The sequence below is a fragment of the Geotrypetes seraphini genome, chromosome 16, assembly GCF_902459505.1.
Source record: "Geotrypetes seraphini chromosome 16, aGeoSer1.1, whole genome shotgun sequence".
NCBI lineage: Eukaryota > Metazoa > Chordata > Amphibia > Gymnophiona > Dermophiidae > Geotrypetes > Geotrypetes seraphini.
The window spans coordinates 51,697,241-51,710,513 of NC_047099.1; the positions used below are offsets into that span (position 1 = coordinate 51,697,241).

The following is a 13,273-nucleotide window of genomic DNA, read 5'->3' on the forward strand; positions in this document are numbered from 1 at the left end:
GTGGTAGATTTTGCCAAGATAAGATTTTTGGAAGTGCTTTCTATTGATTTTTTCCATAATTCAAGTCAGTTCATTATAAGAAAATGCTAGGATTATTTTTTCTTATAAAGCAGTTCAGACTTGGAATGATCTTACTTTATACTTCTTTTAATTTTGTAATTATTATTTCACATGCTGAGGAAAGTTAGATCCTGTTTCCATCAAAAACATTTTACCCTCCTTGTCCAATCCATCATCCTCTCCAGATTGGACTATTGCAACTCTATCTTCTTAAGCCTAACTAAGAAAAACCTCCACAGACTCCAACGGATTCAGAATGCCGCGGCCAAGCTCATCTTCACTAAAAGTAAATTTGACCATGTCTCCCCGCTCCTGGCCAAGCTCCACTGGCTTCCGATAATCGCCAGGGTCCACTATAAATACGCCTGTTTAACTTTCAAAATCCTATATGGTATCCTCCCTCCCTTTATCCCTCTTTCTTGGAATTCCTCAAACCCTAATACCACCAGATCCTCCCACAAATTAAAACTATCCTTCCCCTCGCTAAAAGGCATTTCCCACACAGGAAAGCTAGGGACCTCCCTCCACTTCAAAATCACTGAGCTCTGGAACAACCTTACCTCCCCTCTTCGGAACTTGAGCTCTCTCCAAGTTTTCCGCAAACATCTGAAAACCTGGCTTTTCTCAAAAAATGTAAGTCTCCCTCCAACTTAGGAATCAAGGAAACTCTTATATCTTGGCATCCCAAGTCCTCTAACTTTTCTTCACACTTCTACCTCTAACCCTCTGTTGTAGTTCCTTCCTATTTCTCCTACTGTAAACCGCGTCGAGCTCTACGAACGTGGAGATGATGCGGTATACAAACCTAAGGATTAGATTATCGTATTTTCACGCATATAACTCGCGCGTTATACACAATTTTACAAACCGTGCATAACCTTGCGCGTTATACGCATGAGCGCGTTTTACAACTTTTTTTTTTTTCAATCCGATTGGCATCCCCCCTGCGAACCGGCATCCTCCCCCCCCCGCTCGCGTCACCCCCCCTCCCCCGCGATCCTACATCCCCCCCGCACCGCAAAACATCTCTTACCCGATTGGGCACCGGCACCAGCACCAATGCACAGGACGTGCCAGTGCCCGAAGATCCTCCCTCGTTGGTTTGGGCTGGGCTGGGCGGTGCGGTGCAGGAGAGATCCTCCTTCTTCCTGCGCTGGGCTGGACTAGGCTTTGAGCATTTGCGCATGCTCAAAGCCTTCTGGTCTCGCTCTCTACGAGATTATCTTGAGATTATCTGCCCCTTCCCGGTGTATTGTGGGACGCACCGGGAAGGGGCCTAGTGCCTGATTGGCCCAGGCACCTAAGGCCAAGATTCGGATGGCCCATGTGCCTAAGGCCCCGCCCATAGGAGGGGCCTCAGGCAACTGGCCCAATTCCGGTTGGCTCCTCCTATGGGCAGGCCTTAGGCGCCTGGGCCAATAAGGCCCTAGGCCTCTCCCTGATGTATCCCACAATGTACCGGGAAGGGGCAGGCCTGCCATTCCGAGGATGGGCTGGCCAAACCGGGGACCTGTCCAGCCAGCCAGTAGAAAGGTTAATGGGGGGGGTTCCAGGGTAGTGGGGGGGAGGGTGCCGTGCCATCTTTGGCAGGAAGGCTTGAGATCCCTCCTGATGATATTTGGGGGGAAGGGTTTCGGGGTGCTTTGCCGTCTTCAGCAGGAAGGCTTGGGATCCCTCCTGCTGATAGTCGCAGATACTGTACATTAATGAACTTATTGTAAACTGCTTTGGGGGTACAGTGGTTTATAAGTGTTGAATTACATTAGATTTTGCCATTTCTGGGGGTGATTCTGCTCTATCTTCATAAGTGATACTGCAGAAGTGTCTATGAGGAAAATTCTGTCTCTTTGCAAATGATCTGGAGATCTATAACAGGTGGGCACTTCAGATGAAGAAGAAGAAGAGAACTGTACAACTCATTATTGTTCAATGATTCTCCCCTCTTTTGTTTTCTTGTAGATAAATTTTCTGCTGATAATGGTGAGTCATTGAATAATTATTTACCGCAACTAAAACTATTCCAAGTCAAACCTTAGAAATGTAGGTAGGTGAGTGGCTGGTGGGTGTAAGGATCCCCTGGTGTGGAGGTGGAAGACCTCACATGTCATCTAGATAATATTTTAGAAAGTGTAAAAGAGGAACCGGCTGTTGTGGTGTATGTGAGTAAGGATCTGAGGTATACAGGGAATGAATTTTATCCCTTGACAGTAAGTCTTGCAGGAATTTTCAAGTCACTATGTGCATTGATGTTCTCCTCTTTTGCTTTTGTGCTATTGTGGAAAACCTTTCTGCCAATAATGCTGAGTAGTTTTATAATTATTTTCTGAGGCTAAACTCTTCCACTTCCTATGTCAATGAATAGAAATGTAGGAAGTTGGGTAGCTGATGGACATGACCACTGCTTAGTAATTGATTCATTCCTCTTTTGTTGTCTTGTAGCAAAGCTTTCTGTTGATAAAGGTAAGTCATTATATAATGATTTATTGTAACGTAAACTATTCCAAGTCAATCCTTAGAAATGTAGGTGGCTGGTGGGTGTGAGGATCCCCTTTGTTGTAGAGGTGAAAGACCTCACATGTCACCTAGATAATATTTTAGAGAGTGAGGGAGAGGAGCCGGCTGTTGTGGTGTAAGTGAAGAAGGGTCTGAGGTACACAAGGAATGAATTTTATTCCTTGAGAGTAAGTCCTGGAGAAATTTTCAACTCATCATCTGATTGTGTATAGTGATTTTTCCCTCTTTGTTTTATTTAGAAAATCTTTCTGCTGATAATGGTGAGTAATTATATAATTACTGCATTTTCTGAGGCTGAAACTTTTCCAGTTCCTAAATCAATGAATAGAAATGTAGGTGGTTGGGTGGCTGATGGACATAACCATTGCGTAGTAAGTGATTCTCCTCTCTTTTGTTTTCTTGTAGCAAAACTTTCTGCTGATAATGGTGAGTAATTTTATAATTTACTGCTATTGACACTATTCCAGGTCCTAAGTTAGTCAGTCAGTTGGGTGAGTTTAGGATTTCCTGGTAACTTATCAGTATAGTGAAAAGATAGTGACCCTCTTAGATAGAGCTGAGGAATTGGTTGTTATGGTAGAGGTGGATACCAACGATGCAGGAGAGAGGTTCTAGAAGGCAAGTAATTTGTGGGGAGAGTCTGTGACATATGGGTAATGAATTTCATCTCGAGGAGGAGGACTTGAAACAATGTTCAAATCCCTCTTGGTGTCATGTTTTGGTGTGAGCAGTGATTCTTTCCACTTGTTGTTCTCTTGCAGAAATGCTTACTACAAATAAGAATAAATACTTTCCTGTCTGTAACAACTCCAGTTCTTAAGTTTTGCCCATTACTCTGATATGTCCTGATTTATAAATGTCTTATGAATGTCTCTCTTCCTGGTGATGTAGATGGTCAGAGGTGGTCTCAGCTAGAATTGTATCATTGGGTGATTCATATGTTGGACCAATTAAAATGATCCCAGACTGCAAAGAGTCCAGAAAACAAGAATAAAGAAGTACAAGTTACCCAAACAGATCATGGGATTTTACTTCCTTCTCCTCTGCTCCATGGTCAAATTTATCCAGACAAACAGAGGCAGAGTTAGACGTGATCTAGGATGCAGTCTTAGTTTAGCTAAACCAGGCTTTCTTTCTGCACTGTCCAACTAAATGTACTCGCATAAGTCTTGGTGGATATATTCAATAGCAAGAATTATGAAACTAACTCCCCTTTTAGCCAATATATTCAGCACCACACAAGCAGGGGAAACACAGGCACACTGTATGGTGTCATCATCTGATGGACCCAAGGTGCCCCAGTTCTCCTGTACTCAAAACATCCTCCTTGCAGCCCTGAGACCCTGAAACATCCTCCCTTCAGCCCTTGCTTCTCACAGTGGGTTGCATCCAATGGCCAAGATCCATTCGCTTGCCCCCTGGGGCAAGTCTTGTCTTCACCTCCATCATTCTTCTCACACTCTCTCATGTCCTGCATCATGAGTAGTCTCCTAAAAAATAAAACTACCAGTGTGGGGCCTGCCACCAGCCTGGGACCTTAATATTGTCTTCATTTTGCCCATTGAGACCACTCTTTGGCACTCTTTGAACTGCTGGGACCAGTTCCTCACCTGGACTACTCTTATCCTGGTTACTGTAATATCAGCCAAGATGGATCAGCAAACTGTAGATGTTACTGACTTTTCTGTCATATACTCAGTTCTTCCCCAACAAAAGTAACTCTACACACCTATTCCAAATTGCTATCCAAGATTATCTCAGAATTCAACATCAATCAGTTCATTTACTATATCGTGTCGCGAGCTAGGCCTCTATTCAGGACAGCAGGGGGCGCTAGCTGTGACCTTTGTAAGTCTGTTCTAAGGGAGCTGAGGAAACCCTTCAGGAAGGTTCAGTCTAGGCATCTGCCTAAGGTAACTAAAGAAACTGTGCAGTGCATAAAAATGTCTTCAAGGAACAACATTCAGTTAGAGGTTATCAGGTTTTTTATTCTGACCTTCAGCTGGTCGTAAATCAGGATAGCCAAACTTCCCCAAACACACAAAAAAACCAAAACACTTTCTTTCTGTTGATCCAAAAGAAATGCAAACCTCTTTCAATTGCTCCTGAGCTTTCAGGCTCAAACAGGTAAGTCCTTTTCACCAGGGCAAATGAACCATAGGTCGCTTTCATTCATAAGTAGAATTTCTTCACAGAAAAAAGAACAAGAAAAGTTCAATACACAAAAAGATAAAGCTTCCACTGCTTTAAGCATGTATTCCAACTGCTGCCTATATTGTGAAAAATCGATCCACTTGTACCTGTTCTACTCCACTCAGGATTTTGTAGACTTCAATCCTATCTCCCCTCAGCTGTCTCTTTTCCAAGCTGAAGAGCCCTAACCGTTTTAGTTTTTCCTCATACAAGAGGAGTTCCATCCCCTTAACCGTCTTGGTCGCTCTTCTTTGAATCTTGAGATAAGGAGACCAGAATTGAACGCATGGAGCGATACAGGGGCATTATAACATTCTTAGTTTTGTTAAACCATCCTTTTTTAAAAATAATTCCTAGCATCCTGTTTGCTTTTTTGGCCACCGCCGCACATTTCACTTTTTAAATGATTCCATCCACCCTTCGTCAGTTTAAGAAGGTGACCTTCAGCTTGGGAATCACCATAGAGCGTGCTTGCATGTCTCCTATAGAGAAAGTGGAATTGCTTCGCTGGGATTCTCTGCAGACATCAGGGGAATGCAGCCATTCTTGTCCATGTTCCTTCCCTGCTAGTGATAGCACACTCCAGATAGCCAGGATATAGACTGGTGGGATGGAAGATGAACCCAATTCAGTGCAGGACAGAACTGCCAGTGAACACTCAGAAGGAAACTAAAGGCTTCTCTTGAGCTACAGAAGAGCTCTGGCATGCTGTGGCTGCATTCTTCTGTCTGTATAGAATCTGCATTACAGGTAAGCAACTCCACTTACCCTGATAAATCTTGTAATTAAATATTATCTGATCAAATCCATCCAAATATATTTAGCTGGACAGTGCTGAACTAAACTGTGACTGCACCAGGATCCATTCTAATGCCACCTCTAGTTATACAGCTCTCTGGTGAGTAGTGGTGATGGCTGGCTGGTAGGGGGTGCTATAATGCTGTAATGGAATGGATAGTGTGCAAGACATGTTTGTGGAGTATGTTGTAGATTTTTCTACATATGAGATGCCACCTTTTCATATGGTCCTGGGTAAATCTAGTTAGATGCACGTATATATGTTAGTTAAGGCCACACCCAATAGAAATTTATGAAAAGATGGTAAACAAATATAAACAAATCTGAATATGGATTGCAGCCAAGGCCAGAAAAACACTACAGATTAATATTAAGGAAAAGCATAATAATATTCTTTTTATGTATTTTGCTATTAAGCCAAATCATAGAGGAAATCTGGTATTAGATATACAATATACTTCTAGAGGTATTAATGATTCCATTTTGTATTAATCTTCCTCCATTTTGGTTTCTGTCCTTCTTGATGCCTGTTCTTTGTTAAAGGGATTGCGCCAAAAGATCCTCATGGCCTAATTGATAACAGATGTTCTTGAGCTTGTTAGTTTGAAGCATATCTGCTTTTACATTCCAATGCTGGGTATAGAAGAAACTCTTTCTTGAATAGACTTTGAAAGCAGTATTGAATATGAATGAAATATGGCGTGTGGCTGTGAGTGACTGTATGAGATCCCATGTTATTTGTGTGAATGTATGTTTAAACATGAGAATTGGTTTTGAAAACATATTTTAAACTTGAAGAAATCCTGAGAAGACATCTGCAGTTTGACCTCTCTGACCTTTAAGCTAGGCAAGTCTCTCTACACTGTGACATTCTAGGAGGCGGTTTCAGGGCTCTTTTAAGCCCATATTAGGAAATTCTCAGTAAGGGGGGTCTGGGTCTTTTTGTTCTTGTATGTGTCAGTGAAATTTGAAGCTGTCAGATTTTTCCAAAGCACAAGTTCCTGATAGAGAACTTGGTTTGGATTCAAACTTTTCCTCTAATGTGTTATACATTCAGAAATTGCTGTGTATAATTTGTAAAACTTTTCTTTGAGCTGGTAACTATGTTAAAAGGAATTTCTTTGTTCATACCTAATGACGGCCTCTCTGTTGGCTGATTGGTTGACAAGTGTGATGTCATACCAGGCATTGCAAAAGTATATAAATTAACCTTGTGGGAGTGGTTCTTTGAGATCATGTATTGCTTCAGGAGAGATGCAATTTTCATGCCTGACGGGTCTCCATCACACATATGCCTTTTGATATAAGAATGTGTGGTTAATATTAATAAACAATATTGGACTGGTAATATATGTGCGATTGTCATTATTCCTGGACAACTAGGACAGGGTTTGGTAAGTTACTCTGTTCACTGGTTAAATACATATGTCAAGACAACATTTAACCATGGTGTAGGGCCAGTCTTCTTCCTCCAGTGATACTTTTGAAATTGTTTTCTGCTCTTTGGGTGGGGGGACGTCTTCCTGCATTCTCTCTCTTCCTCCTGGTGTGTGGTCATCTCCTACCTCATCTTCGTTTTTTTCTGTTTTTGCATTGGTGTCTTCTCTCCTCTCATCCAGGCCTTCTTCCTGGGTTTCCTGGGTAAATCTTTCCAGCCCTGGGATCTCTACGTGTTGCTGGTGAGCTTCCTCTATGAATTTTCTAGTTCCTTGACCTTGTTTGGACTGAACTCCACTAGAAACTTCTCCTATTCTCGGATTCTGTCTTCAAAGATGAGAAGTTCTTTTAGTTCCATCACTGTCTCCTCCAGTAGTCAAACTTGCTGTTTCAAGCTATCCATTTCCATGCATTGACTGCAAATGTATGCCTGGATCCCCGAAGGGAGGTAGTCATATATATTGCAGCCGATACAGAAGACAGGAAAGTTCATCTTCTGACTTCCTTGGGCTTCCATTTCTTGCTTCCCTTGTGAGTTGTCCGAGTGATTTGTTGTGACCTTCTGTCTCTGTAGACTGGTTGTTTTCCGACTTCCTGTCTGCTGTCTTCCTGTTTGTGGTGAGACTGTTCATGTTGTTGTGTTGGGACCTTTGTGTGTTTGTTTCCCTTTTAGGTGTGTGGTACTGTGCCTGCCTCCCTTTATCCTACTGTTCCTGCCTCCCCCTTACCTTCTGACTTCCTGTCTGCTGTCTTCCTGTTGGAGAGAGTCTGTTGGTGTTGCTGTGTCTGGACCTTTGTGTGCTTGTGTCCCTTGTAGGTGTGTGGTACTGTGCCTGCCTCCCCTTTTCCTACTGTGCCGGCTGCTTCCTTATCTTGCTTGCCTTGCTGCCTCTCTTGTGTGTGCTATCTTCACTCTACCTCGCCTTGATTGTTTGTGTGAGTTTGTTCCTTTTGTGTATGTCTCTTCCTTACCTTCTGTGCTTGCCGCTTGTTGCTTCTTACCTTTCTGTCCTCCTCTGGTGTTCTTGGTAGTAGTGACTCGTCCCTTCCAAAGGCCCTTCGCAAAGGCACTCTTGCTAAGGCGAGCACCTTTGCCGCGTGCCAAACGGCTGTGCGCCGTTGGCTCCTCACCTTTTCAAGGAGGAGTCCGGTGCTGCCTCTGACGTGGTGGGGGTGGGTGGAGTGTACTCTCGCTGCTTCCCCGAGTCTTCAGCTCCCTCTTGACTCCTTCTTGACTTTCCCCGACTTCCTTCGCTCTCTCTGGCTCTGGCTACCTCCGCATGCTGCTCCTTTCTCCTCCTGTGCTCGGCACCAGCCTGCGTGTGCCGCGTTGGCTCCTCCCTTTTTCAAGGGGGAGTCCGGCACTGCCTCTTACGCGGTGGGGGTGGGCGGAGCGTACTCTCGCCGCTTCCCCGAGTCTTCAGCTCCCTCTTGCCTCCTTCTTGACTTTCCCCGACTTCCTTCGCTCTCTCCGGCTCTGGCTACCTCCGCACGCTGCTCCTTTCTCCTCCTGGGCTCGGAGCATGAGAGATACCCAGATAAATCTTTTGAATAATGATTTTGTTAAGAGTAGTAAAGTGATGGACATTTATTTTACAAACTGGCTTCTTTAATTTTTATCTATTTTTATTTTTATGTAGAATCTCTTCGTGCAGAACTTGGTAAGTTTCTATTCTTAAGTATATCAAAGTGTTGCTTTAGGATTTTCTCAGCTCTGACTGTTGTGTTTCTCTGATTTCAGAGTGGAGGAGATGCTGTAGCTATGCAGGTAAGAGTCTCACACAATCTCAGTTTCAAAGTGAATTTCCATCTCTTTGCAGCTGTTTTCGGGTTGGTCTCACAGTACAGCCTTGTACAGGTGGTGTCAGCAAAGGTATCTTCTATGATAGAGAAGCTGTATGTTTCTTGATCATCCACTGCAGGGTCAGGGAGTGATCCCTCTGGTAAGGAGGAAATAGGGACAGAATATTTCTCTGTTCTGCTAATATTGAGTCATTTCAGTTGCTAAATGCCAGATATTATCTGTATGTTCGTGGACTGTGTTTGAAGAGAGAAGGGAAAGTGACTTGTATACTGCCTTTTTGGCATTTCAAAGCTGACATTCAAAGTGGTGGGCACTGGAGGATTGAATGACTTGCCCAGGGTCATAGGGAGCAGCACTGGGATTTGATCTCACAATCTCTGGGTGCAGAGGCAGCATCTCAACCAGTGAGCCACACCTTCCCCACACAGAAGACAACAAATTTATTTGGATAGTGGAAATATTTCCCGCCCAAATGTCAGTCTAAACTGCACCGATAGTATCCGCACAATTACCACACTATGAACAGTAGCGCTGAGTATATGGACAGCAGTGTTTCATTAAAGCCAGTGACACTGCTGGCTGAAAGGTTATCCCAATCTGCTTGCATCGGGCTGAAAGTTTGGCTCAAAGATGGAGCAAAAGGAAAAGTTGGCAGAGGTCACCACAACCCCTGAGCTGATCCTGCAAATGAATCAAGTGGGCTGAATTGGACCTAACGGCCAAAAGGGCTGCAAGATTCTCTGAGCTTTATTAGTGAAGGATGGCCAATAGCAGAGCTCCTTTCATAAAATAAGTGAGTGGACAGCCAATACTAGCTGAGAGGGCCAATGAGGGTCAGAGATGGGTATATGAGAGCTAGTGTGAGCAGCCAATGAGGAGCATTTGCTCATGTTTATTTATATGTCTTCTCTCTGCAGTGAATGTGACTCTGGATCCCAACACTGCTCATCCTCTACTCATCGTGTCTGAGGATAAGAAAACTGTCATATCAGGAAACACAAAACAGATATTTTTTGACAATACTAAGAGATTTGACAGTGAGCCATTTGTGCTGGGGAGTGAGGGTTTCTCCTCTGGAAAACATTACTGGGAGGTGCAGGTGGGGGATAAGAGTGACTGGAAGGTGGGGGTGTGTAAAAATTCTGTAAGGAGAAAGGGGCAGATCACACCATCACCTGGGGAGGGATACTGGGCAGTGGAGCTGAGGATTAAAGATAAATCGGTATACTTGGCTCTTACTGTCCCTGAGAAAGAGCTGCTCCTAAGAGAGAGACCCCAGGCAGTGGGGATTTTCCTGGACTATGAGGCAGGAAAGGTCTCATTTTACAACGCAGACACTAAATCTCATATCTACACCTTCAGTGACATCTACAGCTTCACAGAGACCCTCCAACCTTTCCTCTTTACTTGCACATCTCTGAGAATCCGGCCAGTGGCAGCCTGGGAGTGAGAGAACTGGGCTCAGGATTAACATCTCCAGGGTCTCCTTTCTGGTTTTCAGTTTCAAAAAAACTTTATTAGTCTGATAAATTCTACATTCATAAATGGCAGAAAGACACGCATCGCAATTGTAATGGTCACAGTCCTACCATGTGTACCTCATGTGTTATGCAAAAGCAATAACAAAGACTATTACATGTCTGCCTGAGCCAGTCACTGTTCCAAAATCACTTGATCAGCTTATTTTTGTACCCTTCAAACATGATTGAAATAGCCTCAACAGTTTCAGGATACATTCTACTGTGTTGTGACATAATTAAGTGCCGAGCATTGAATGCGCTGAAGTGTTTCTCACATTCAGCTGAAGACGCTGGATCATCTAGCCTCAAAAACTCCACGCAATTCAGCCGTCTTCACAGCAGCTCTATCCCCTGGTGAAATATTTGTACCAGGAATCTTCTCAAACCGATAAATCAGTGTTTTCCTGCCTAGTCTGGCAACAGCGCATGACTTCATACGAAATGTCATATTTTTGTCCTATACTGTTTAATCGATCCTTCGTATGACCTCGACTTGGACAGTAGACAGTTCAAACAATTCACACAGGCTGCCCAGCCAAAAGCCTGATCACGTGTTTGTGATTTCAACCAATCTGAACATTTTCCAACATTCAGCATTGCCATCTGCATTTTCTTTCAGAACAACAGAACCATTTCAAATCGCATTATAAAAACTGTCTGATGTCCACAACTGAGATGGTTTACAGTCATTCTTAGACACTTTGACTGGTATTTTGCTACTCTTTGATTGCCCAGGTCCACCCAATCTCAGCTCAGTATGCCAATACTGGGGAATGAGCAGTCCGCGTCAGGGTTGGGCTGTGCCTGCTCAGTCTCATTGTGGTTTTCTTTTTCCCCGTGGGCACTGCTAGGTTGTGCAGGCATTTTCTGTGGCAGCTTTGTGAATCCATGCTAAATTGTCTCCAGTAACAGAAGCACTCCACTCCCCTGCCACAGCCCAACAGGCTTTGTAGGAGGGCCACTGCCCATCCACACTATCTAGTATCCCATCTATCCCTTAGAGATCCCCATGTTTCCTTTTAGATAGGTAAAATCCTCATCTCCATCACTTTGACTATAAGTTCAGGGAGTGATTCCTCTGGTAAGGAGAGAATATTTCTCTTTTGTGGTAGAGATGAGTGTTTGCATTTTTCCTGATCATACACATCAGGCAGTGGCATAGTACAGGGGGCAGACCGTTCTGGGCGCCGTCATGGTGGGCTGGAGAAGCTGCTCACGCTGGTGAAGATTTAAAGTGGTACAGAGGAAGGGAGAGCATGAGTGTGGCATGGTGGGTGGGAAGAAGCAGGGGTAAGAGGAGGGTGCAAGGGCACTACCACCCCAGGAGCCTTCTACCCTCGCTTCGCCACTGACTTCAGGGTCAGAGAGAGATCCCTTTCATAAGAAGAGAATAAGGTCAGAATAGGGTGTGTGCGTTTCCTTTGAGCATACAAGTTGAGGTTAAGAAATGATTCCCTCTGATAATACATATGCTGATGGGACAAATGATGGGATTTTATCACATAAAATCTTATTTTTGTAAATGCTGCAGCTTATTACTTGCCAGTGTGGTTGTGATGATTACAAAGAAAAATGGGGAGACCCAATAATCCACAGTGAAAACAAGAACAAAAACTGTGGATACAGATGTTCTGGAGATAATTTATTAAACACTGACATATAAAACCATGAAAATTCAATGAAAAAATTACAATGATACAAAATACAGTGGTAAAAATCCAACCGGACCCTACACGGTCCATGTTTCGGCGAACACGCCTTCCTCAGGGGTCCAATGGTTTGCAAACTCACATATTTTTTTTGCTACTTCAGCTTGTCTGCGGTTTTTTTGCTCACATGTTTAAAGACAAGTTTTCAGTCCAATTCTTTATATGTGAGTTTGCAAACCATTGATATGTATAATGTCTTCTCAGGGGCGGAAAATTTCATGGCAACACCAGAAAGTATTTCTTCACAGAGAGAGTGGTTGATCATTGGAACAAGCTTCCAGTGCAGGTGATCGAGGCAGACAGCGTGCCAGACTTTAAGAATAAATGGGATACCCATGTGGGATCAAGATAAGGAAATTGGGTCATTAGGGCATAGACAGGGGGTGGGTAAGCAGAGTGGGCAGACTTGATGGGCTGTAGCCCTTTTCTGCTGTCATCTTCTATGTTTCTATATTATTACATTGTGTCACATATCTCTTCATGTTTTCAAAATCAGACACGCACTATGGTTTCTTTATCCTATTAACTTTTCATTCTTATGGCTTCTCTATAGATTTCTGTGCTTAATCTTATACTCTAATACACACCATGGCACTTTTGCTTCTCGGCCTTTTTTGGCACATTTTTTCCTCTTATGTCTCTTGTCGATGTTTCAAGCCTCTCTATATAGCATGATCACACTTGGCTCACTTGTTTTATCTTGCAGTCGAGTATAGACACTAATATGCATGCTCCAGATTGGCATCACAGTCACTTCTTATCTTTCTATCTTTTTATCTTTCTCTTTATCATTATTCATCATTACCTCTTCCTTTTAGGACCCCTGAGGAAGGCGTGTTCGCCGAAACACGGACCGTGTAGGGTCCGGTTGGATTTTTATCACTGTATTTTTTATCATTGTACTTTTTTAATTGAATTTTCATGTGTTTTTTTTTTTTTTTTTTTTATAATTCTTTATTCATTTTCATATTTTACATGAAGTGTACAAAATATTGAGTTACAACTAATGAATACACAATATCACTTTTATATCTATTACATAATATTCTGAACAAATGTTTTTAATCCCCTCTCCCACCCCCCACCCTTCAAGTACTTTCCAATCACCTTATACATATTGTATACCATATTATAACATGTTATGTAAAATTATTTTCACTACCCCCCCTCCATGTGTGCCATAAAGAAGACAAGAAAAAGAAGAAGATAAATCCTACTATTCATTCAGTACAATACTT

The 13,273-nt window shown here is 43.1% G+C and overlaps 1 protein-coding gene across 3 annotated transcripts in view; it reads left to right on the forward strand.

Annotated features, from left to right (window-relative positions):
- LOC117350212 (butyrophilin subfamily 3 member A1-like) overlaps window positions 1–12,007 on the forward strand; it is a 31,522-nt gene extending 19,515 nt beyond the window's left edge. For all 3 annotated transcript variants that reach the window (XM_033924326.1, XM_033924325.1, XM_033924327.1), the window contains 7 exons: window positions 2,020–2,040; window positions 2,500–2,520; window positions 2,814–2,834; window positions 2,980–3,000; window positions 8,643–8,663; window positions 8,744–8,770; window positions 9,724–12,007. In XM_033924326.1, the coding sequence (XP_033780217.1) occupies window positions 2,020–2,040; window positions 2,500–2,520; window positions 2,814–2,834; window positions 2,980–3,000; window positions 8,643–8,663; window positions 8,744–8,770; window positions 9,724–10,256 (665 nt within the window). In that variant the 3' untranslated portion in view covers window positions 10,257–12,007. The remainder of the gene's footprint in view (window positions 1–2,019; window positions 2,041–2,499; window positions 2,521–2,813; window positions 2,835–2,979; window positions 3,001–8,642; window positions 8,664–8,743; window positions 8,771–9,723) is intronic.
- Window positions 12,008–13,273: the final 1,266 nt, after the last annotated feature.